Below are 26,554 nucleotides of genomic sequence, written 5' to 3'. Positions count from 1 at the left end.
ATTGAGCTTCTTGTTGATCTTCACTGAAATAGTCTCCACTAGGTTTTTGTCCTCTGGGTTTCTTCACAGGAATGAATTAAAAAAAAAATTATTTCTCTTTTGTTTTCAACATTCACTTTCCTAAGATTTTGAGCTCCAAATTTTCTCCCCATTTCTCCCTTCTCCCCACACCAAGACAGCATATAATTTTTTTTAGGCTCTACATATACATTTATATTAAACCTATTTTCACATTAATCAAGTTGTAAAGAAGAATTAGAACCAATGAGAGCAACCACAAGAAAGAAGAAACAACAAAAAAAAAGAGCAAATAATATGCTTCAATCTGCATTCAGACTCCATGGTTCTTTTTTCTGGATCTGGACAGCATTTTCCATCACAAGTCTTTTTGAGTTGTCTTATATCCTTGCATTGGTAAGAAGAGCTAAGTCTATCAAAGTTAGTCATCGCACAATGTGGTTGTTACTGTGTACAATGTTCTCCTGGTTCTGTTCACTTTAAGGAGTGGATCTTAATATACAATTCTATCCCTTCCCCAATTTAATTCTCATCCATTTGAATAAGATATACTCTTCCAGAGTCACGTTCCAATGATGGGTTGAAATTCAGTAAGGTCAATTCTGCCTTCCTGCTTTGGAATCTTTAAGATATTTATAAAGATGTTTAAAGCCATGGGTTTCAGTGTGGGCTCTTATTTGGATTTTATCTCTTCTGAATTATTAGGCAGTTCTTCCTTCTGTTCTCCTTACCCACTCTCCTCAATATAAAACCCTTTTGATTATATTTGCAAGACTCTAGGCAAACATATCTTTGCCAGCCCTTTTTAGGTACAGCCCATCCAAGGCCAACAGCCAGGTCCAGAAATCCAACACTGTTCTGACACAATCACAACTTGTTCACTTGGCAAGATCATGGAATGTCAGTGGTGAAAGGGTCTCTGGAGACATGGTCCAGTTCCTTTCCACGGCATCAGTTTTTTTCCAACATAGGCTCTTTTTTTCTAGCTACACTTTAGAAGAACTGATAGCTGGGGCAGCCAGGTAGCACAGAGAGTAAGAGCACCAACTCCAGTGTCAGCATGACATGTGGATTGAATCTGGGCTCAGACACTTATTAAACACCTGGCCATGTAACCTTGAGCAAGTTACTTAACCCCAATTGCTTAGGGGTGGCCAGGTGGCTTAGCAAGTAAGAGCACCAGCTCCAGTGTCGGGATGACCTGGGGATCAAATCCGGGCTCAGATACTTAGCACCACACCCAGAAATAACTGGCCGTGTAACCTTGAGCAAGTTACTTAACCCCGATTGCTTTAAAAAAAAAAAAAGAACTGATAGCTTACTAAAAACAAGTCATGCGTCCCAATCTGCCTTTCCCTTTTGAAGACTTTGGTAGGACAGCACTGATGAAATATCCACCTGTGAGTCTAAGACTGCTCAGGGCTTCATCAACCATAGCCATGTTTTCTACATTTTTTGGTAGTATTATTTGAGTTCCAATGACTCACTAGAGGTGGTCAGTCTGAGAAGTCTCAGGCAATTCTCCATCATAACCCAGATATACAACTTGGGAAGACAGCAGAACTCTGTACTCCTAATGTTAGTTTGACAAATGGCTGTTTCAGTACCCTTCAGCAGAGAATCAACAGCTAGTATTCATAGCTTTTGCCTCTGACTCTTAGGGGATTTATTTCTGTGGATCTATATTTGATCATTCCTTGAAATATAAGCCACTGTTTTCTCCTCAGAGGGTCCAGACACCCACCTTCCATTGCTATGGAAAGCATCTCATAATTACTCCTTAGGTCCAAATGTTCAATATTCCTTCTTTTTTTCCTCATTAATAATTTTTTTCATCCTCCATCCCCCTGACACAGGTCAAGGTTACATTCTAACTCTTCAGATCTTTTCTCTTTTTTTTTCACCATGAAATCTTTCTTCCATTAAAAAAAAAAACGAATAGTACATTTTCCCTGATAACCTGGAATGGAGATGCATGCCTCAAGACTAAAGAGGCATACTGATGATAGGAAAGTCTGGGAGAAATATGTTCAGCAGGTTGTTTATGAATGACATTAAAAAGGTTGGAATGGGGGCGGCCAGGTGGCTCAGCGAGTAAGAGCACTGGGTCCAGTGTCGGGATGACCTGGATCAAATCCGGGCTCAGATACTCAGCACCACACCCAGAAATAACTGGCCGTGTAACCTTGAGCAAGTTACTTAACCCCGATTGCTTAAAAAAAAAAGGTTGGAATGAGACAAAGATATGGAGATCATCTTCATAGATGAAACTATGAGAATCAATGAACTATCTGGATAGAGTCATGAGAGAGAAAAGCAGAAGACTTGGCACTAAATCTTGGAATACCTACATTTAGGCAATGAGACAAAGAAAAAGCTGTCAAAAAAGTAGGAGGAAATGACAGGTTGTATTGGTTTCATAAAAGCCAAGGAAAAAACACTGTTAAATGACACAGAAAATTCACATAATGAATGATAAAAGACTTTTGGATTTAATGTCTTCTATGTATTGACAAGCAATCTAGAAAACTACAATGGAAGTAACTGCCATCTCACTGAGGCACATATTCAACAACATTAGCCAGAAAAGTATCTTTTTAGTACACTGTGAAGGAAAGAACGTTGCATAAAGCATAAAAAGAACTGGGTTCAGGTCCCTGCTTTGCAACTTTGGTTAAGTCCATTACCTCTTTGAGTCTTTGTTTCCTCACCTATAAAATGAGGAAACTGGATTAGACCTCTGAGGTTCCTTCCAGTTCTAACATTTTATGATGTCAACACATACAACAAACTAAAGTCTGGTTCACTATCTTTGTTCAAGTCCTATAGAATCACAGAAGAGAAAATTGCTGGGGAGCTATTGCATATACCTATAACTACCAGTTATCTTCTAATAGAGGGACTCACAAGTAGAATGAATTTTCATGTTTAAGTGTTCATATTATATTTCTTCCCTGAGTTTGCCTTTGTGGACACAACAACTATTTCAATGAAGCTCACAGCATGGACTCACAACTTCATGATTCCATGTGTTAAATTCTAAAGAACATTAAATAAATGCTTAAATTTTATACTTTGAAAATAATTCAACAGTTATCTAAAAATTTTGCTTCTGGATTAAAAATTTAGCAATTTGATTTGCCTCAGTTATCAAAACAAGAACTGGCATTAGCCTAAACATTATTCTATACTCTGAATAGCAGCCTTCTGTAAAAAAAAAAAAAGATTCAAGGCAAATCTTATGAATTCTATTTCAGTAACAGGCAATATTTTATACTTCAGACTGAAGACCCAGGTATATAAATAAATAAGCTATTATGTAGCACAACACAATTAACTGTGAAATAATCACCCTATCTACATTTCAATGTATAATTTCAACTTCAGCTCCAAAGAGAAATTCTAGTGACTAAAAACTCAAATAAATTCACATATTTAAGATCAAACTTGCAACCAGGCATGGGAGATAAACTCAATGACGGTTAAAATATTTTTATCTTTCATAAAATAACTACTACAAGAATTTGCCCATAATTTTACACGATAGGCTTAACCAAAGCAGAGATACTAGAAGATCCACATTTGAAGACAGATGAATGCTACACAAAACTTAAAAGTACCTAAAACATTTAAGATTAAAGTTTTTGACCACAGTTCTGCTCAGTAATACTGAATATGCAGAGTAAATAAATTCTAATGTTTTATATACTAGAAGCTGCAAAGACATGGTATAGTGGAAATCACACTGGACTAGAAGTCTGACATTCCAAACTGTCATGGGTCTAGAAGAGCATCAACCCCAACATCTGACATTCTCACTGCCCTGACCAATCTCCAACCTTGAAAAGGGTTAAGAGATAAGACATTTTTAAACCCCAACATTTCAGATCATGCATGTTTTTAATTTTACACTATGTGTCCATACCTGATATCCACCTTAAGTTTAGGATAATACTGAGACACATATTTCCTGATCAGGCTGTAGGAAGCTTCTTTAGGTTCACACAGGCGAGTGAAGGCCAACGGGAGAACATCTTCCAATTTTACCTGCTGTTCTGGAGCTAATGTAGAACTACTCTTCTGAAATGCAATATATCCCAAATATAAGTCATTCCAGAACATTTAAAATATTATTAATACTTTAATATGTAAAACACTGTCATATAGAGCAGACGATAAAGGAGCCCTCACTCTATTCAAAGCTTTGACAAGTCCTATGGCAAGTTCTAAATGTATATCTGTCCTGTGTTTCCTTTCCTTTTACTACATATATGTCTTGCTTCCACAAATTATTTGTTAAATCCATGGAGCTTGTATTAATGTCCTCTTAGATGTCCAAAACATATTACAACTCAGAGGGTACAGTATATCACATACAGTAGGTTTGAAAACGTGTGGAACCCTTTTACAGAAAGATCTCCTATAGGTCTCCACTAGGACACCCAGACTCAGTGAGCCCCAAATAAGCAGAGAATATAGCAGATTTTTGGGAGGCATTTAAGAAACCATTCTGTTTTCAGTAACATAGAGAATGGTTAACAAGCTTGCATTAAGTGCTTACTATGTGCTAGGAGATCCTGTGCTAAGTGACAGATGACTTAAGGATAAAGATCACTCACTGCAAGTGAGCTTGTTCAGAATCTGTATGCTCTCTTGTAAGAAATCCGCAAGTGAAGAAGGTGCAAGGAGTTGCAAGGATGAAGAAGAAGGGAACAATCTTGCCTTGAGCTGTATGTAGAGTCAATCCCCAATTTATCCACAGGTGGTTTTCAGAATTTGGTGTGTTTAAAACTTCTCTGTACTAGGCATTTTTCTTGTTATATGATCTTAGCTGTAGCGATTAGGTTCCCAGTTGACCCCCTAAAAGTTTATTTAATTCATAAGGTACCTTAATTACATTCTGCACGGCCTTCTTGTTTCCAATTGTTTCTAAGGGAATATAAGTTCTGAGTTCCAATGTGGGATGATGACAAGACTGTACCTTCTGTCTGTTGCACCCCTTGGGGTGGCCTCAGGGCCCTCTTCTCTCCTAGCTGCTCCTGCGACTGGAGCTTAGACAAGAAAGGATCTGGGAGAGAGCAAGTGTTTGTCTCTCACCACTCTTACCTTGAACTAGTGCTGGGGGGAGAGGGAGTGTGGTGAGGAGCATGGCTGGTGTGGCATTTCCCTGACACGCTTTTCTTCTCAGGGCCCCAGGCACTGGCTGGCCCAATTTCCTTTTCAGTCTCCTTCCCTTTTGTTTTCCAAGTGTTTCTCTTTTTCCCCCTCTGACTGGAACAAAATAGTCTCACTACATTTCCCCTACCACCTTCTTATCCCAAAGCCTTACACGAAAGTTTTGAAGGAAACAATGTATAAAGGTTCCCTAGTACATACCTTTCCCCCTGTCTCCAATTGAGATTTGGAAACATAAAGGCCACACAGATGATGGTGAGGTCTTTCATATACTGTGTAGTAGGTTTGTGTTAATTGAATTTGGATATCCAAAGGACTAAATTAAATTTCAGATAAACACATAAAATCATCCCCACACATTTTGCCACAGGAACATGGGGTGGAATGAAAAAAAAAAGGACTCTAGTTCATGGGAAATCTCAAGGGCTGGGGACGTCCTGTTGGGTGAAGGAATAGAAGTGGTTAATAGCCACTTTCCCTTTCATCACCACCAAATTTACCAACTCTATCTTTAAATGACGCTGAGAAGAGGTAAGACGCAGGGAGGGGTGAGGGTAGGGATTCTAAGGAGCACCAAGCCTATAGTAACAATGAAGTGGGAGAAGAATAGTCTAAGTTGGCAGGAGTAAGAGGTTTTATGGTTAATTCAAGCCTAGGTGGTTGTTTGCAGCTGGGAACTATATGTCAATAATCGGCATAGAGATATTTTAAGTATTATGGTGTTATGTATTTAAATGTGTAAGTGTGTGTATGTTTGGTTTAACTGCACAAGGATATGAGATAAGAAGCATATAATAAATAAAGAGGAAGAAAACTAGATCTAAGTATAGGGAAAGTTTGAAAAACTTCACAAAAAACTTATCAAACAAAAACAGCTAAATAAAGTAATGATATAGTGTTCAAATACCTTCTGGACATACACATCTTACCTTTCTGTCTTTAGACTTCTGAACAGTTTTTCCTGCATTTGGGACCACCACAAAACTCCCAGAAGCTCCTTTTCCTTTTACCTGAAATAATTTTAATTACAATGACAACTGTTTCTATTTTTAGATAATTTATAATTAGGATTTAAGCCTTTACGATGCACTAATAAAACTACAGTGCTTCATCATGTAAGACTGAGGTAAAGAGGGGAGGCCAGGTGGTGCAGTAAGAGCACCAGCCCCGGAGTCGGGAGACCCAGGATCGGTTCCAGCCTCAGATGCTGAACCCCCACACAAAATAACTGGCTGTGTAACCTTGAGCAAGTTACTTAACCCCAATTGCTTAAAAAATAAAAGACTAAGGTAAAGCCTTAATTTAATTCTACAATGGGGAAGGGGGATCTCATGCTTTCTAAATAATTCAGTGAACTACATTAACAAATGCTAATTGTGAGGACGACAGGGCTCCATTAAGAACTGTCAATTAAAGGGAGGAAAAAATCTCTCATATTTTAAAAAAAAATATGTATCACATTCTTATAAAGATAGTCACTTTCCAGCAGAAGTCTCCCTGTACATAAATTAGGTTTTCCCATGATTTCCAGCATGAGAAGTCTTCCTTCTTTTTCTTAATAGGCAGAGATTATTATTCTTCAAGATGATTTTTCAGATGTTCTTTTTGAAAATCATCTTTCCTTGTATCAAAGTTGATTCCTTTATCATGAGTTGGGCTCTCTCTACCCTGCTTTCTCTGGACTGTTTAAAAAACTTGACTTTTAATCAAGGAAAATTCAGGCTAATACCTAAATCAGTTTAATACCAAATTCTCATGACTGTCTCTCTTGTTAATACTCTTAGCAAACAATTTTAGAGTTCTAGTACATAGAAGATCATGACCACAGCTCAAACAAGACAGATTTTCCCCTGAATAAGTGATATGCTGAAGTTTGGTGTAGTTCAAAGGACAATAGACTGGGAATCAAAAGATCTGGGTTCTAGGTCTGGCTCTATCACTGCTGTAAGAATGTGGGCTTGGGCAAGTCCCTTTCCCTAAACCATGGTTTTGAATCTGCCATCAGCTCTGCCAAAGCATCTGATCCCTCCAAAAAAAAAAAAAAGGTTTATATTGTTACTTCTAAAGTCAGCTGATACTCTGGTTTAGGAAAACTGTTCTCTGACACACTGAGTTAGAATAAGCTATTAACTATTCACCACGTAACAATGATAACAAAGATGAGACTGATAGCAACTAATGGGGTAATGCATATTATACTACAACACAACATGATACACAATGCCTGAACATCTCCTTTGCTTGAATCACCATTACCTGTCTGATGACTCCTCTCTGTAATTCTCTCTTCAGTGCTTGCTTAAGGAGATAGCCTCTTCTCTCCAGCTCCAGCGAAGGGTATTTGTGAATGATATATTTTCGAATGGCAACAACTGATGCTCCGGTTTTCTGAAAGCAGGCCTGAAAAACAATCAATCTGTCAATCAACCAACATTTATTCCAGCACTTATCATGCGGCAGGCGCCGAGGACACAAAGTGAAAAAAGAAACAGTTCCAGCTTTCAAGATTGACCTTTCATTCTACTGGGAAAGACAATGACTACATGGATAAGTACAGATCAACAAACCAGAGTTTATTAAGTACCTACTATGATACAAAGATACTCTTTGGTCTCAAGAAGCTTACAGTCTAATGGCAGAGACCATACACACAGTACACACGGTGTCCTCCTCAAGGACAGGGACCGCCTTCTTCCCCTGCTCGTAGCACTGTGCCAGGTGCATAGTAGACATTTCATGTTTACAGTCACTAAATAAAAGGTGGTCAGGGCACCATGGTCGGACCAGATCAGGAAAGAAGATAATGCCTGAACTGTGACTGGAAGGACACGAGGAATTCTCTGAGGCAGAGGAGAAAGAGAACTCAAGGCCCAGGGGATGGCCAGTGCCAAGGCCAGATATGTGTGGGAAGAATTAGGAGGTCAGCTGGGCCTGAAGTACACCAAAGAGAATTATGTGTCTTGAGGCTGGAAGTTCAGCTGGGATCAAATTGTAAGAGGCTATGAAAGCCGAACATTGGAATCTACAAGGCAGTCTGGGCAAGGAGGGGATTAGTAGCCAGTGTTAAGTTCAGGAAAGGCTTCAGTAGAGAAGATAATGCTTTAGTTGAGTCTTGAATGAAAGAAAGGATTCTAAGAGGTGGAGGTAAGAGAGCCTGACGCAAGATGGAGTGCTGTGTGTGATGGACAGCATAAAAAAGGTCATTTGGACCAGGGAGCTCAGGAGGGGAACAATGTATGTAAGACTGAAAAGGTGGGTTGGGGCTGGGTTGTGAAAGTCTTTAAAAGCCAGAGAGCTTATATAATATGATCCTAAAGGTAACAAGGAACTACTGGGGTTTATTAGTTAAGAGAGTGACAGGACTGGATCTACTTTTTAGAAAAATCACTTTGCCAACAGTGGAGGATACACTGGAGAGAAGAGAGAAAAATTAAGAAGCTATGGATGAGAACCTATGTGAAGATAAGAAAGGGTTGGGTGCAAGAGATACTGTAGAGGTAGAAATGGCAAGATTTGATAACTGTTTAGGTATTCGGGGTGAGAGAGAATGAAGAGTTGAGGATAATGCCAAAGCTGTGAACTAAGAAGACTGGAAGGTGATCTCAAAAGAAATAGGGAAGTTTGGAATAAAGGTAGTTTGGGGGAAGAATAACAAGTTTCTTAGACAAGTTGTACCTGGAATGTTTCCAGGACATATAGTTTGAAATATATAATACATGTATATCATATCAATAATATACAATAAATAGGCAGCTGGAGATACAGGACTACAGATGAGCAAAGAGGGATTGGATATATAGATCTGAGTCATCTACACAGCTAATGCAGATGACTGTTTTACAGCAAGAGAAAGAATGGAGAGAGAAAAGGAGGTCTAGGACAGGGTGCATTCACACTTGGGGTACATTTATAGGGTATCATGGAGCCTGAGAAGGAGTGGTCAGATAGATATGGAAAAAAAAACCACCTGATGAGAACAGTACTTAACACAGTCTCTAGCACACATCAGATACCTGATGAGTATTTGCTTAGAATGTCATAAAAATCCAGAAAACAATTAAACAAACAGAAGCCAAGAGGAAGGGGTGGTCAGCAGTGTGAAGTGCTGCAGAAAGAACAAGAAAGATGAAGATTGGTTTTTTTAAAAAGCCACTAGAATTAGCAGTTAAGAAGTCAATGGAAACTCTGGAGAGAGTCGTTTCAGTCGAGAGATGAGATGAAAAGTCAGACTGCAAAGTGCTGAGACGTGATAGGACAGTTTATTGAGGAAATTAATGCAGAATGCTTTTTTTAGGAAACTGGCTGTGAAAGGGAGAGATAAATAGATTGAGAGCTGGTCTCGGTGAGTCTCTTTATTAGACTGGAATAAAAGAAGACAGAACAGGATATATCAAAAAGCTTTGTGGGAGGTCATATTGAATGGCCTTTCTCAATAAAGTATGAGCAGTAATCCTTAGCTGAGGGAAAGGGGATAGGAAGGAGATGTGAAAAGTTTTAAGTGAGTTTCTGTAGGAAGAAGAATAAAGAATCAATTAGGGAAGAAATAGGCATTGACTGCCTTGCTGCAGTGAAGACCAAGTTGAAATGGTCCAAATCTATGGTGGACCAGGTCAGCTTGACAGTTCTCTATAGCAACATATTAGTCAGTGCAGAGAAGGCAGATGTTGGTAGTAATCCTGGATTGGGGTTTAGCAAGGGATCTGTCTGGGTCAGCTACATGGTGCAGTAGATAGAGCACTGGCTCTGGAATCAAGAGGACCTGAGTTCAAATTCAGCTTCAGACACCTGACACTTACTAGCTGTGTGACTTTGGGCAAGTCACTTATAACCCCAATTACCTTGCCAAAAAAAGAAAAGAAAGGAAAAAAAGGCAAAGCATCTGTTAACGATCAGACAAAGGGGCAAGGGATTTCAGTGTAGCACTGAACTGCTTAAATCTATGGTTGAAGATGATTCTTGTTCCCTCCTGGGTCTTCTCTTCTCCAAGCTAAACATTCCCAGCTACTTCAATGACCTTTATATAACATAAACTCAAGGCCCTTCATAATCCTGGTTGCCATCTTCTAGACCTTTTCCAGCATATCAATATCTATGGTGACCAGAACAGAATACAAAACTCCAGATAATCTCTCACTAGGGCATAGTATAGAGGAGCTATCATCCCTGTTCCTAAAAGCTATGCCTCTCTCTGCCCATTAATGTTGATCCATCTTTATCAGAAACTTAGCTGTGAGAATGTTAATGAATAAAACAAAAAGCCTTTTTAAAAAAAACAAAAAAACTGTTTGCTTAGGAATACTCTTAAATTACCTTCAGTCATGTTCAGCCAATACAGCTATTTACAAGTCTAAAATGTTGCTTATCTAAGAACATACCTAAAAAACAAAACTTATTAATCCTAATAGCTACCTATAGTGAGCATAATTTTTAAATATTATAGCTCCTCAGTCATCTATTACCTTAAAATAGAAATTCTGTAGGTAAGCTAAAAAAGCACATGCTGTAATATCTTTTTGGTAATAGCTAAATTTTAATTAACAATACTCAATAAATGCAAATATGACTATCTTTTTAAAAGTATTAAGACACTACACCGGCTCTCTACTATTCAAATATTTGCTGAGAAGTAAAACATAAGACTTAGTTTTTCTTAAAAGTCTTTTTTTAAAAAAAGTAAGCAAATGATGAACAAAACTAATATAAATATGAACTTGACTGTTAAGAATATAAATTTAAGATGAATTTTCACTTGCCTTTATGGCCTCTGTTAGGATTGCATCCATTTTGGGGCGTGAGGAAGCAGCCATGTGAGTTTGTTTCTGTGCCCTAGCAAGTTGGCTGGCAGAAAGAGTAGCCCAGGAAGGGATTGTTTTTTTCACTTTCTTCTCCTTTTCTTTAGTCTGATCTTTCTCACTTTAAAATAATAACAAGAAGCTCGATTAAGCAAGGTAGACTTTTAAACATGGAGAGTCATCTCTGAAAGGAAAGCAGCAAGGATAATTTAATTTTTTAAAACCTAAGAATTTATATAACAGGAATAATTTTTAAGAAATTAAGTTCCACAAATAAACCTGAAGGTGTTCATGTTTTTGTTGCAGGGAAGAGGAATCATTCAGATTAGCAATGGCCTACAGGTCCAGGACATAGAAGAAAGTAAGTCAAATAGAAAAAAATCTACAAGTCAAAGAATAATTTTAATAAAAATTGAAATTGACCCCATAGTCCCATTAGCACATTCTTTGAGATTACTGCTGTATTCCATAGCGAGTACAGTATCATTAAGATATTTATAAGCATGGAGTAAGACTTCTGATAATTATACAGGCTGGTTACAATTTCAGATACCTATCTGACAACTTGGAGAAGGGTGAAGGATTCCCAAAAGATTTAAACCCAGAATTTATAGTTCCTAGGGATTTTGCTCTAATAAAAATTATTATTATTTTTTTAAGCAATCAGGGTTAAGTAACTTGCTCAAGGTTACACGGCCAGGTGTTTCTGGGTGGGTGCCAAGTGTCTGAGCCCGGATTCGATCCCCAGGTCATCCCGCCAGTGAAGCCGGTGCTCTTACTCGCTGTGCTACCTGGCTGCCCCTCTATTAAAAATTATTAAATATGGGGATAATGAACATTGTTAAGTCAAGAATAGAAAGGATGAAATGATCATATTTCAAGTCTTTCTTACTGCTATCCACTCTCTTGTGAAACACAGAAAATCAGGAAAACTCTGTCACCCAAATTAGATCATTAGCAGACTAACTACGGCAAATCTTGCTTTCAAAATCTGAAAGCCATCTATTCATTTTAATACTGTTTAAAAAGACCCACTTTTAGGGGAAAGTGTAAACTGGTAATGTGGGAGAGGGTGAGTAGAGAATAGCAATTTCTACTTTTGGTTGGTAAGAGACACTCTTCACATTAAGTTAGTAGAAAGATGGGTAAATTTCTTCCAAATCAGATCTTTACAATGCAGCTATTATTTTGTCTGAAGTATTATTTTATGAATGGTAAAATAAGACACACTCATATCCAAAAAAATCTAAATCTAAAAACATTTTCTAAAGTCAAATATGAATTATTTTTAAACTATTTGAACTATTAGCTTCATCAGTTCAAAGTATAACATGTACCTAAGTTCAAAACCTATGGTAGCAGTGTTATATAGTTTTCTTCTCCAAATCTGCAATGGAATAATTGTATCTCTATTCGTTTTACAAGAAATCTGGTTCATCAATAACTATGATTCAGAGGAGGACATGACTACTTACTCCTTTTTGGTTTCTTCAGAAGGCTTGTTTTCTCCCTTTTCCTCTTTCTCTGGTTCCTTTGGCTGTTCAGTTTCACTTGATGTAGCAGGCGGAGTTTCATTTTCTTGCTCTTCTCCAGTAGAAGCAGACTCCTCTGAACTTATGTCTGGTTCTTATATTAAAAGAATTACATGACTATTTAGAAACCTCAGGCATAAGGCCACTAAACAGAAAAAATGCAATTCTGATTTTTAAAAAAGCTATCACTTTTAACAAATGTTCAATAAACCATTAAATACCGAAATCAGACTCAAATGGACATTATGAATCCTGAGAGTGGCCATTTCTTACTCTGCAGGTCACTAAACCTAGGGCAGGACTCTATATGGACATAACAAAAGAGGCACTAGTTCAGCCAAGTTATGTAAAGGACAGAAAATGTATATAGATACTTCAAGATCTATGATTTCATTTGTTTATGTACATCTTCACTATTTTAAATTACAATCCATCCATACCTCATGATTGCTATGTCCGAAAAAATTTATCACCAAATGTTCATTGTTTTAGTGATGAGACATCCCCATACTTAGGTAGGCTGGTCTTCAGATAAGACATATAGTCCACTGTGGGGAAAAACTCGTCACCTTTTAGCTGGGCAATACTTATAAGAGTTTTTCTCCTATTGGAATAGCTTTGAAGAACCCTGGGCCACTTCTTTCCATAATGAGTTACCAAGAAAGAACTTTAATGCAGGATAGGAACACTTTTGTGCATTCTTGCCATCCCACCAGACTCTCTCCTGTTATACAATAATAACAATGAATTTCAAAAGTAAAAGTCAGTTTGCTCTAACATAATGACAAAGAGGAGGATAAGGAATAGGTAATAATCAAACATTCTCCAAGTGGAAATTATGTATGAAAAGGAAGAAGAGACAGACACAAGGCTACCACTGCATAAGGCTCAAGCTGAAAACTTGGGGGTAGGCTGTCTGCATTTACCTTGTCTTTGTGTCTGCGCAGCTGCTGTATAGTTTTTCCAGATTTCTGACTCAGACTGAAACATCTGGATAGGAAGCTTCTTCCAAAATCGTTTTACTGATTCACAGCTCCACCACCAACAAATGAGTGTGCCTATCTTCCTATAATCCCTCCAACACTGACCACTCCCACTTCTTGTCATCTTTACCAATTCCCAGGATTGTTTTGGTGTATATTTCTCTTATTATTAGTTATCTGAAGCAGCCTTTCATGTGGCTGTTAAACAGTCTGTTAGCAGTTTGTTTACTAGGCTTATACCACAAGGAGGACATGGATATTCTTATCAACAAAGTATTTATAGTAGTTTTATTAGTGGCCATTTTTTTGTGAGCAAAGAATCATAAACAAACTATAGGCCCACAGATTTGGGAATGGCTAAATAAATTGTAGTATATAAATGTAACAGAATGTGACTGTGCTATAAGAAATTAATGTGATGAACATAGGGAATTATGGTCAAATTTATATGAACTGATACAGGATATAGAGTCTAGAAAATAATATATATAATAACCATAATGTAAATGGAAAAAAACATTAAAAAACTAAAAGTGAATGTTGTAAAATTATAAAGAATAAGCATGGCCTAACAGAAGAGATAAGAAATCACTCTTACCTCACCCTCCTCTGGCAGATGTGGAAGATCCTCAAGTACAGCACATTGCACATAATTTCAGACTTTATCAGTGTAGTAATAAGTTATACTGAATATTTATTTGTTTTTATCTTATATGAGATGGGTCATTGAGATGAGTATGGGGGGAAACTGAGGTTATACAAAAAAACTCAAGATAGCAATAAAAACTTATGTGGAAGAAAAAAGAAAGAAGACTCCTTGTGGTTAAAAATTAGCCTGAAATGAGTTTTGCTTGTGAAAGTTTGGTTGTTGAACTGGTCTAACTATGAGGATCTTTTCGGGGGGGGGGGGGAGAGTATGCTTTTCAATGGCTTAGAAACACAATAGAACACCACAGTACCATTTTAGGTATGTTATGAGCCTTAAAGGGAGAAAAGTGCTGCAATACTAAGGTCTGAGTAGAAAGGATTAACTGTTCTCTGAACTAGTTATCCTGGGAACCAACAGCTAATCAACTTTATTAATTATGATTCTCTTAAAATGAAGGGGGCCAGGGCAGGTAAAGCCATATTTCATATCTGGCTCATCATTACACAGAAAAGCTGTAAATGCAATACTTATGGACCTTCCTACCTCTACAGGGTTGGAGTAGGAGTATCTTTTTATAAATCTTTCAGGTCATGCTTGCCATTTATATAGTTTTGTAACATTCACTTTTGACTCTATTTTTGGTGGTTGTTCTTTCCACTTATATTCTGTAGTTATTGTATTTATTGTTTTCTTGACTGGTTTCTTCATTCTGCATCAGTTCGTGTAGATCTGTCCATGCTTATCTTGATACAGCATGTCCCAAAAGTGTTAGTGCAGTTTTAAGGCACTGAAACTTTAAACAGCTCTAAGACTTTTGGGATACCATTATAGGAATTGTGAGACGGAACTAAATTCACTCATCCAACTCACAAACAACTGCTTCTTTATCTTTTTACGGGTCTGTTTATCTTCTCTCCATTTGGGAGGCAGATTTGTATTATCTTTCTTATGTGTTACTTCAATCTTCCAACCTACCCAAAAATGTCCATTATTTGTTTCCCCCCCAAGACTAAAGCATGTTTCAATCAAATTCTTTGATGGCTCCTACATGAATTTTCCCCATACGATTTCAATTCCAACATATCGCTATCACTATAAAACCCTTTTATAACAATGATAAGGGGGAGGCGGTAGACATCAACTGTGATAGGCACCGTCATGTTATGCTAAGAGATATATTGAGATGCATATACATTGGATCATAAATGGGGGACACAATTTGACCTGAATTGCAACTGAACCAGTGGTATGGAGCATTGCATTGTGATTTTACTCTACTACTAAATGACTGAGATCTTTCCTCTGTCTTCTTGTGTTTAATCATGAAATCATTTATTATAATCCTGCATAACAAGTAGCATACTCAAATACTGCTTTTTAACTTCTTTCCAGAGCTAACTGTTGAAATATATGCCACACATTTACTTACCTGTGTACTCAGGTTGTAATCCATGTACATCCCTTAAAGATAGGGATGGTTTTGGTTTTGTATCCTGTTTAGAAGCCCCCAATAAATGTTTGTTGAAATGAGCTGTGTCTTGTTTGAATAAAGCTAGCAGAAGAAAAAACTGTATACTGAGCCAGGCGATATTTTTACTTAGAAAGGACTAGCCAGGGCATTAATCCCTAAACAATTAGCCTTGCATACAAAAGAATAAAGGAGAATATTAACATGAATTAATATACCAGTTTCCCCTAATATAATAACTAAGCTGATTATCCTTTGCCACCAAGTTTGCATTTGGGGTTTCTCTCCCTTGACAGCTGGTATACACACAGAAAACTAAAACTAATTGTAAAATCAGTCTAAGCTAGCCAAATCTAATTCTTATTTTGTGAAAATGCAGAATTCCTTTAAATATCTCAAGGTGGGGGTACTGTGAGATTTTAAAACAATAAAAGCAATTCATATATATCCCATTCCTAATAGGGAAAGAGAATGTGTTGAAATTAAAAATTTTTGTATCTGAAAAGAATCTAAAGCTGAGAATTCTTCCAATGGTCTACTTGTCGATGATTTTATTTATGTTATTCAAACAGTCTAGGAATTTCTACTCTTTCACACAGCCAAGACTTAAAAATGTACCCTGCCCACAAAGTCTGTGAATAGAATTCTCATGATTTGTGTCTATACTTGGAAAGAGATTTTAAAAATCATCTAGTACAGCCTCCTCATTTTACAGTTAACCTTTTACTTCTTATTTTTAAATGACATTCTACTTTGGGTTTAATTTTAAAACATTCACAACAGTCCACAGCACAATAAAACAACAACATTTGAATAGAACAATATCCACCACTGCTTCAATTTACCTGGTTTCTCCTCCTCACCTTCAGCTAGTTTGCTTTTGGGAGGAGTTTCCCGGGTAGAATTCACAGCCCGACGAATAGGCATGGTGTTATCTTCAACCTTCCAAGACAAATTCAGAGATAGCCAAATCAAATGACTATGACAATGTTACTGAATTAAATTTTATATTTTATTTGGTATTTTTAAGGGGATCTAGTTGGGTGTCAGAAGATGCTGGAGAAATCTTCAAGCTGACTCCAGGGTAACTTCTGTGAAGGTGACTGATTTTTTTTTTTAAAGAAATACATCTCAAGCTTTTTATGTTCATATTTAAAGTGGCAACCAAAATTAATTATGTTTTATTTGGAATAAACTTCAAAGAATTTCCGGAATTTTTAGAAGAGTGGGAGATGAAAAGGATACCTGTGCACCTCTGGTTTTGTCAGACTCAACCCAGGCTCCTAAAAGTAGGGGAGGGAGAATTCACCACCACTTAGCCCCTGGCAGGGCTGGAAGTCAGGGATGGATCCAAGGGCGAGCTTCAAGAACGGGCCAGCCCCTACCTCACCTAACTTGTCCGCGTGGATCAGCTGAGCTCCTACTCTGAGTGGGAGTGCCTTAGGATGGACGAGTTCAGCTTCAGACGTATCAGTCGCCATTTAAATTAATTTCTAGGCCCAAGTGCAGGTTACACTCTGAAGCCTCAGCTTTTAACCACAAGGATTTTTCCTAATGGTTTCACAGTGCAGTGAGGAGTCAACCTAAAGTACAGAAAAGACCTGGTGTGAAGGTTAACAAAAACAAAACTAAACTAAAAAGTCTAAACTTATTTTAAACCCAAAGGAAAAATATAGCTATATATATATATATGAATATATATATTTAAATGGGAAATGACTTGGTTGTCTTAAAAATATGATAAAATAGCTAACAAAATATAAAACTATTTAAAGCAGCAACTAAGACAAATGCAGAAGCCAAAGCAGGAGCCTGTTCAGTATTAAGCCTTCCAGATGAACAGAGGAGAAAAGGCCAGGTAAAAACTTATAAAGAATTAAATTTACTTTCATCTATGAATTTAAAGAAGAAAGCATAAAATTATAAGGAGTGTACCTTTCCAGAGAAAAGAGAGAAGGCTTTTAGTCTAAAGGGAACAGTCATGGAGAATCTAAACTCTACACTACTATCTTACAGTTAGAGAAGCAATTTTCTTCTCCTTTAAAGGGAAATCCACACTGTACTCAGGAGAATGGTGGTGGCACATAATATTGCATCACAGGGAGATTCTACAGACCTGGGAAGCAAAGCTAGGCTTTAAAAGAGCAGCACTACACTAAGTTTCAAAGATTTACTTTTCATATTTTTAAATCATCAAAAGATAGAGGGAAAAAAAGCACAATTAAATATTTTAAGAAAATACTATTTCTCTATTTTTGAAAATTGTGACAAACAGTGGCTGGGGTAACATATTTTGTAACAAAAAATTCTATTTACCTACAACATGTTTAGTTTTTTTTGATAAGCTTGTTATTATTATTATTATTTTTTTGTAGCTCTGCACTGGAAAAAAGCATAAATTAGCAAAAACGACAGAATCAGTTATTTCAAAACTCCTAGATTTGGCACCACACCTACTTAGATATATAAAGGTTTTCAATTCTAAGGGGACAATTGTGGAGAATCTTGGGACTCAAAATCATAGAGAACATTATAAATAGCAAAGAAAAACACCAAATTTTGAGATCATTTGGAGTCTTATCCAAAACAAAGAATTCAAAAGTAAACTGGGCAACAAAACACTTGCTTCTGATATATAATGATGATGATGATTGCAAGCATTTATATAAGCACTTTAAAAGTTTAAAAAGTGCTCCACAAATATTATTTTATTGTCGGGATAATCCTGGGAGGTAAATGCTATTGTTATTTCCATTTTGCAGATGAGGAAAATGAGTCATTAAGGGATGAAATGACTTGCCCAGGGACACACAGGTACTAAGAAACTGAAGCTGGATGTGAACTCAGGTCTTCCTGACTCCAGGCCCAGGGCTCCTACCTATCCTCTCTATCCTGTTTATACTCTCCCCAGCAGCCCAATCAAAAAATGTGTTCTATCAAAAACTATGTATTTGAAGAGGATGTATTCTCAAGATATGGTCACTTTTTAAGAAATGTAAAGTACTTTTAAAAAGTTCTTTTCAGGTAAGTTCTTGGTCACATAATCCTAGTATACACCAAGGGATGTCCTATTTCCTTTCTAAAAAATAAACATGTATGAAATCCAATAGTATAAATGTTGAGGGCACACAAAAATCTTGTGACTAAAAATGTAATAGCAGGTGCAATACTTAACAAGAATGCATGTTGATTACATAAATGAGTCTGTCCCTCTTTACCCTTGTTTCTGTCCATTTAAGAAATTTAAGGAGGGAGATTTTAAATCATGAAAATCTAGCCAAACTGAAAAGTTATAAATCGATACAAATATGTATTGACAAATGTATCACATCTGTTACCACTGATGCTGATTTCAGTTGTCCAAAAGAAAAAATTATTTTAAGTATGCAAGGTCTAAATCCTTTCCAAATGCTACAGTTAAGGTATGTTTTTATTTTTTAACTCAATGTCAGCATTCCTAAAACTATTTTATTTTTTAGTAATTAAGCAAGTCCTAGAGTGATTAGTCATTCTTAAACTCAATGGATTAAAAAAATAATGAAAAGTTGACAGATGAGCAGCTTCTAAGCACTAGAGCTAAAACAAACTCTCACCCCCACTAAATTCTGGTGGTTCCCTGTTACCTGTAGGATAAAATACAGTCTTCTGTTTAGTACTGAAGGGGGTGGGGAGAGAGTATTTATTAAGTGCCTACAACAACTGTGTAAGGTAGGTGCTATCCACATTTTACAGTTCAGGAAACTGAGGCAAACAGAAGTTAAGTGACTTGGCTGGGATGAAATAGCTGTTAAGAGATGAAATTTGAGATAGAATTTGAATTCAGACCTTCCTTACTTTATTCGCTGTCCAACTGAGCTGCAAAGTCCTTCATAACGAAAACCCTTCCTAACTACCTTTCCAGTCTTATACTTTGCTACCCCATCCATGTATATTACAAACTGGCTACACTGGCCTACTTGTAGGGTTTTGGGGTCTTTTTCTACATGCCATCAATCTTGGTACCTGGGATGCTTTCCTTTTCAGCGATTTATATATGCATTACCTCATTTGTTAAAATATAAACTCTGTAAAGGCCCAGGATTGTTTTTGCTTCCCTCCACTTCCTTATTTGTATCCCCAGGGCTTCTTAAGTGCCAGAGGCAGAGTCAGCACTTAATAAAGGCTTGTTAATTGCCTGACACCTTATGAGAGACTCATTCCACTACAAACATTCGGTTCCAGATAAAGAGAAGGTAAGACTTTCACTTTAGAAGTATGAGGAGGATACTACAGACCAGTGGTATCAAACTCAAATAGAAACAGATCCCTACAGACTATGTACTGATTTAGGGAAGCACAAATTAACATTATTCATGTAGTACTGTACTTTTATTTATTTTGTTAAGCATTTCCCAATTATATTTTGATCTGATTCTGGCCTCACTGGGGAATTGTGGGGAACTTATAGAAGACTTCGGTGAGTTTGACACCTCTGCTCTAGAGTGTTTCTGGAAGTGTAACCCCACCCCCACAAAAGAAAACATATTTGTAAAATTGTATAGCTATTGCAACAAAATTATTTTCTAAGGATTCACATGTATCAAAAGAAAAATTCTGTACCCTTCTGAAAGTACCTGCAGAATTGTGATAATTATGATAAAATAAAACACACACACACACACACACACACACCCTTTTCTTTCCAGCTACTAAATAAGTTTCTCAGAAAAAGAAAATCACAACAAAATCTGGAATCATCTAATACTGCATTCTGTATGCTCAAAACCTGAAAAATAAAAACAACAAAGCTTTTGGGGATACAATATTTAAAAAATGTTTCCCAATGGATATTATTGTAAAGGTATTTAAAACTTCAGCTTAGAGTCTTTTTCTGAGGGAGAAACTGAAAAATCTTAACACTACAGAAGGAAACATTAGCAAGGCAAAAGACTGAATACACATTGATCTCAGAGTGACAGATACAAGTTTTACTAGAGGCTAGTTAGTGTACCTCAGCAGGGGTGGGGGAGGAGAGAGAAAGAAGAATGGAGTCAACTTCTTTTACAAGTCTTCAATTAACAAAGCTAACAAAACCCACCTAATCTTTAGTCTCTCAGAATACAAGCCACTTTAGTTAAAGTCGGTAGTTTATGACTCTTGAGGAAGTCAACAAAATCAGAACTAAAGAAGGACTTGATTTTTCTCTGAGAAAACTTAGGTTATTTAACATAGTAAATAAAAAAGATATTAAAGAAGCAAAAAATTGATATGTACCATTCAATTTAGTTCCTTTCAACCGAAAATACCCAAAGCATAAGAACCTAGCAATCACTGCTTCAGTGTATTACCATTGTATGTATGTATAAATTTATATAAAGCACTGATAGCCTAATTCAGCACAAAAGGTATGCAATATCTGGTAATGTACATAGGTTGCCAGGCAAACATGGGGGGATTCTTCCTGTCCACTTTCATATTCTGACTAAGGACTAATGTACTTAGTGTGTCTGTCTCAAGGACAGCAAGGGTGCATGGGGATACAAAATCTTAGTATGACACACATGCCACGTGTAAGCTTGTCAGGATTTTCACACATATGCAGAACGAGATTTTTTCCAATTTATTAATTTTTAAAAAGCCAACTTAAAATGCTTTAAAACACTATGCTGTATTTTTTAAAGACAGCAGCTGGTTAAAGTCACATAGACAAAAAATTAAATCACAATAACTGTAAAATAGTATTAAGTGAATGGAAACCATTTATATCTAGTTTCTAAAGTGACTGAGTTCTGGGATCCCATAAAACTTAACTACCTTCATGTAGGTAAAAGTTTTACTGAACTACTTCTGCCCTCGTGGTTACAGCAGACACAGATGAATGCCAAGACTTGTTTCTAAAAGAGGCCCAGGATAACTTGGAAATTAATATAAGATTCTAGAGCTAGAAAATTCTCAAGAGGCTATCATAAAGTTCAACCCTCTTCTTCACAGAAGAGAAAACGAAGACCCAGGGAAAGCTGGTCGAACCTAGCTTCTCCCAGCTCGCAGGCAGGTATTTAGTACATTAAACTCTCTACTCTCGAATTCTCACGACCCAGTTTTGTCAGCTGTTTGACCGGGACAGCACTCTCAATCACCTCCACAGCACTCTCCCCAAATCGGAGCAGCAGGTGATTTGGAGACCGGTGGACCACAGGAAAAAAACCCCTAAGATTAAGACTGAGCATAATGGCAGTTTGGTCGCTTCTTTATTTTGGGCGAATGAAAGCTGGGGGGGGATGGGTTCGGATCGGGGGCTTCAGGAGCGGTGGGACCTCCCTGGTGTGCAAGGTCCCTCTATGAACGCCCCTCAGATTCTGCACTGACCCGGGCAACCCGCTCCAGAGCGCACCCCCCCCCCCCCCCCTTGAAAAAAAAACCCTAAACCTCCCCCCGGCCCGGGGGCGGGGGGGGGGCGTGACCAGGAGAACACGGGAGAGGGGTCCCAGGCCTGCCTCAGGCCCCGCCGGGGCGCCCTGGAGCTGCAGGCCGCTAAGTCCCGGGGAGAGGGCCGAGGCGGGAGGAAGCCCCAGCTCACGGGAGGCCATCCAAGGGCCTGGGGGGGGAGGGGAACCGCCGCTCCGCTCGCTGCTGCCCGGGGCCGGACAGCGGAGGCCAACGAGCCGGCTGCCTACACTCACCGAGCCAAGCGAGCCCCGGGCCTCGGCCTCGCCCCCAGCGCAGCCGGCTCCGTAATGGCGGCGGGGGGCGGAGCCCGGCGGGAGGGCCGGGCCCATCGCGCGCGCCGCAGCCAATCACCGCCTCCCGAATCTTTTTCAGTTCAAAAGACGGGGCTCTAAGTATGCGGGTGGGGATGGTAGACCGGGTTGTGCAAGAAGAAAGGAAGATGAGAAGGGGGCCTGTGTGTGCGAGGAAGAAAGGCAGGCCCTAAGTTTCGGCATTCGGAGAATGCGCAGCTCCTGACGGGCCAACGGGGACTGCGTCGGCCAATCAACGCGGGGCAGGAAGAGGCCGCGCAGGCGCAGAAAGGCCCCAGAGGGACCAGTCCTAGGAGGAACATCCCGCTCCCCCCACCCTCACCATTTCACCCCCTCCCCCGCGACTGCAAACAAAACAGAAGCGGGAACGCGCGCGCGCTAGCGGGCCCAGAAGGATGCGCCGGCGCGAGGGGCTGGTGGGAAAAAAGGGGGGGGGCGGTTTGGGGGAACAGCAAACAAAAGGCGCTTGGCGCCCCCCCCCCCCCTCTCCCTCCCGAGGGTGACCCCCCTCGGCCCACTCGCGTCGGCCCGGCCCCGCCCCCCTCGCCTTGCCTCGCCTCGCCTCAAGGAGGGGCGGCGGCAGCGGCCTCGGCCCCGGGAGCTCTGGGGCCCCGCGGAATCCCACCGCGGCCTCCCCTTCTGTCCCGTCAAGGCTGTGGCCTGCGTTACCTCTGCGCTCTCCCCCCTTCCAGGTGCCCACGTCTTCCCGCGGCCTGTCCGCTCCGCTCCCCGCCCGCTGCTCGCCGCCGCTGGCTGCCTTCCGTGGGTCCGTCCGTCCGCCTGGCCCCGCCGCTTCGCTCTGCAGCCCCGCCCCCCTGCCCGCGGCCCCGCGCGCGCGCCCGCTTCCCCCCTCGCGCCCGCCAACGGCCGCGCGCCGCCGCCTCCCCCGCCGCGCACTCCCCGAAGCCCGAAGGGGACGCCCGCCCCCTGCCGGCGTGGCCGCGGGCTACCGGCCGAGCTTGGGGAGCGCGCGCCCTCCCCCGCGGCGGAGCGGACGAGCCCGCAGGCTTCTTGGCGTCCGCTTCCCTCGGGAGTCGGCGCGGCGGGGGCCGGGCTCGAGCGCCTGGGGGCCGGGGCTGAGGCCTGGGCGCGGCCGCGGCGGGAGGGTCGGCTCTGCAGGGCGCCCCCCCGCCCCCCGCAACAGCCTCTCCTGTGACTCGACTTCCCCAGCAGTGTCCCTGCCGGGTGCCTCCTCCCTCACTGCCCTCCAGCCACGCACTTTCCAACTTCCCGCAGCAGCTTCTGGGCCCGAGGATCTGGAGACAATAGTGATTTAAGGCAGGGTCGATGTGCACCCTAACTTTGCCTCAGTACCCCGAGCCCTAACAAAGCGTTTGTGTGCACCCCGCATGATTTACAAATCACGCCCTTCCACTTGTCACAAAATACCGTGCGTGTGCCCAGGAAAATGAAATTTGCCGGAATCAAAGGGGGCATTTATTGGGAAAACAAATAGCTGCCCAGTGCGCCCTTCCCCCACCGTGGCTGTGCCCGCCGAGGCCAACTCCCTGGGCTCGGCCTCTCCTAGCGCATCAACATTTTACTACCGAGATCCTTGCAAAAGCGCCCCAAATATTCCATGCTGACCGATGCCCGTCCTTTAAAAACCATATCTGCATACTTGAAATCGATCTCCTATCGTTATTTAGCAGGGACTCAACAAGTCTGCTTAGTGGAAGAAATGAAAAAAAAAACTTTTCATAGTTACGGAGCCTTCAGCCTCTGCGTTTGCAGGAGGTGCTGCGATCCAATCCACGGGGGCTGTGCTATTGTAGCATCCCATTTTCACGGGGTCTAGGTATGTCAGGGCTATACAGGGAGTGTACGTTGTGTCGGTACAGGGATTCGAAGTGTAGGGCATTTAACTCAATTTGGCCGGTCTAGATAGTATATACATTAGTAATTTAGTCCCCGTGTCCCTTTTCTTTTTTGGGGTCGAGGGAAAGGTAATAATATAGGGACTAAAATGATGAATGGGAAGGACTAGAGATATACCCTCTGAAATTAGAAACACATTTATTGAATGTAAGAGATGGTAAAGGAGCTCAGACGTGGATTTATTCCAATCCTCAGATTTTACAGATGGGCAAATCAGGGCCCCGAGAGGAAATAGAAGCTTCTCCAAGGTCAAACAGGTCATAGCAGAGCCTGTAACAGAACCCAGGTTTCATGATTCAGGGTTTCAGCTACATTAAATACATAAGCAACCTCCTCATGGCAATGTAGATCTTCCTTTTCTTGCCCTTCATTTAAGCAATTATTATCCATGCTTAAAAACACAGTTTAAATGACTTAAAAGGTAATTTTATTTTACGGATGAGGACACGAGCCCAAAGAAGGTAACTGGCATCGTGAATAGGATACTTTAGTATAATTTTGCAATGTGCAAGTCCTCCATGGTCTATGGAAGACAGACTTGCCTTATAAAACTCTGACAAGGCAGGATCACCTGTGTCTCACCCTCTGTATTAAGTAGTAAATTAAACAGAAGATGGCATATTCCTGTTGTAATAATAATCAGCTTTATCTAGTGTTGTTCTTGCTGAAAGCCCTTAATGTTCTAATTCATCTTTGGAATTTTTCTTACAAATTAGGGAAGCTTAATTCTGCTATTTCTGAAGACTGCCAAATTCATCTGAATGTTTATGAAGCACAAGAATCCATTTCTTAAACTATCTTTGGGAGAGAGGAAAGCCATTAACATAAAAACCAAGCCCATGCTGCAAGAGAGCTGGGATGAGCACAAAGGGAAGAAGTATACTCACTACTGTCGGAAAGAATACTAGATACATAGATTTAGGAAGTACTAAGTTCGTATTTGTTACCTGTGTTGTTTGGGGAAAGTCACAACTTCTCAGGACTTGTTTCCTCGTTTGTGGAATGGGACAAGGCTCCTGATTTAGATTATTCCTAGAGTCCCTTTTATCTTTACAGCCTAGTGCCTTAGAGACAGTTCTGAGAGCTGGTGAGAAAATCATGAGCATGATTTTATAATTTTCCTGTATTAGTCTGAAATGAGTCACCTTTGAGTTTAACAAAACAATGTATCAGGCCCCTGCTTCGAGTCCAGGACTGTTCGTTCGGTGAAAGGTGCTCAGAAAACATGCAGTAATAGTCTTTGTGGCCTGCATTATAATTAACCTTAAATGACCAAAGGCTTGAAACAGCAACATTTCAAAATTTCATAGTTCAAGAGCCAGAGGAGGAAATTCTTTAGCCTCAAACTCCTTCCATTATTAAGCAAACCTAAAGATAAGCAAAAGGGAAGGGGAAAAGAACCTCCTCTCCAAACTGTTAATATGGACTATTAAAGTACTAAGAAAAAGGCCTTTCCCCTAGCTGTTGCCATCTGGTCCTATGACCACCTCCTGCTGGGAGACTGTTTTTCAACATAAATCCTAGACCTTGCTTATTGTACTTTCTCCTCTGGAATTCAATCAGGGGATATTTGTTGTCAGACAGTTGTGTCTGACTCTTTGAAACCCTGTGAACATGGGCTTTTATTGGCAAAGATACTGGAGTGGTTCATCATTTCCTCCTCCAGTGTGTCCCAATTTTACAGATGAGGAACTAAGACAAATGAGGTTGAGTACCTTGCCCAGGGACACACAGCTAACAACTGAGGTCAAATTTGAATTCAGGTCTTCCTGATTCTAGGCCCAGTGCTCTATCCACTGAGCCAACTTGCTGCCCTTCATCTCAAGTGTTATTGTAACATGAGGAAAAGTGACAGAGAAAAGCAGCCTTATGAAGACCCCTTTGCCTTCCCACTGAAGGCCTGCCCCTAGTCTACAGTACTGTCTTCTGTGGCAAGTACTTTAAGCTCCCTGCAACACTAGTCTAAAGGAAGCTAGCAGCACTAGGTGCTATTCAGCAGAACTTTCAGATTATCAAAGATGGGGTGGTAGTGGCAGTGGTGGTCATAAGGGCTCCCAGTATGGCAAGGCCATACTTACTCAGTGACTTTGAAAGCAAAATCACTGGAGATGTCTTTGAAAAGCCTTTTTCTTCTCCTCTTCTGCCTACCAATTGCATTTGTATTCTTTCACACAGCTTCCCTTTGTGCTCTAAACCAGTCATTGTGTTTTGTTGTAACAGAAGAGAGTAATCTTGATGTCAACTGACAGAACCACCTCCCTTAGCTAGTACGACTAGGAAGGCATCCTCATCTGATTTAAGTACTCTCCCCTTGTGCCAAAT

At 40.0% G+C, this 26,554-nt stretch overlaps 1 protein-coding gene across 9 annotated transcripts in view; it reads right to left on the bottom strand.

Annotated features, from left to right (window-relative positions):
- Positions 1-26,554, bottom strand: part of HP1BP3 (heterochromatin protein 1 binding protein 3) — a 483,172-nt gene that overhangs the window by 9,080 nt on the left and 447,538 nt on the right. For 2 of the 9 annotated variants that reach the window (XM_069078493.1, XM_069078501.1), the window contains exons 1-8: positions 23,024-23,155; positions 17,003-17,200; positions 16,463-16,559; positions 12,461-12,611; positions 10,947-11,106; positions 7,450-7,593; positions 6,123-6,203; positions 3,944-4,098 (exon numbers count right to left, since the gene is read on the bottom strand). In XM_069078493.1, the coding sequence (XP_068934594.1) occupies positions 3,944-4,098; positions 6,123-6,203; positions 7,450-7,593; positions 10,947-11,106; positions 12,461-12,611; positions 16,463-16,559; positions 17,003-17,098 (884 nt within the window). In that variant the 5' untranslated portion in view covers positions 17,099-17,200; positions 23,024-23,155. Of the gene's footprint in view, positions 1-3,943; positions 4,099-6,122; positions 6,204-7,449; positions 7,594-10,946; positions 11,107-12,460; positions 12,612-16,462; positions 16,560-17,002; positions 17,201-22,276; positions 22,331-23,023; positions 23,156-26,554 lie in introns of those variants that run through there. The other 7 variants (XM_069078500.1, XM_069078496.1, XM_069078495.1 and 4 more) reach the window with 6 other exon arrangements.

This window comes from Petaurus breviceps, unplaced genomic scaffold (genome assembly GCF_028583685.1).
Source record: "Petaurus breviceps papuanus isolate PSGF00001 unplaced genomic scaffold, PetGlider_PUasm1.0 91041, whole genome shotgun sequence".
NCBI lineage: Eukaryota > Metazoa > Chordata > Mammalia > Diprotodontia > Petauridae > Petaurus > Petaurus breviceps.
The sequence above is the reverse complement of the archived record's forward strand: the minus strand, read 5'-3'. Positions and strand labels throughout refer to the sequence as shown.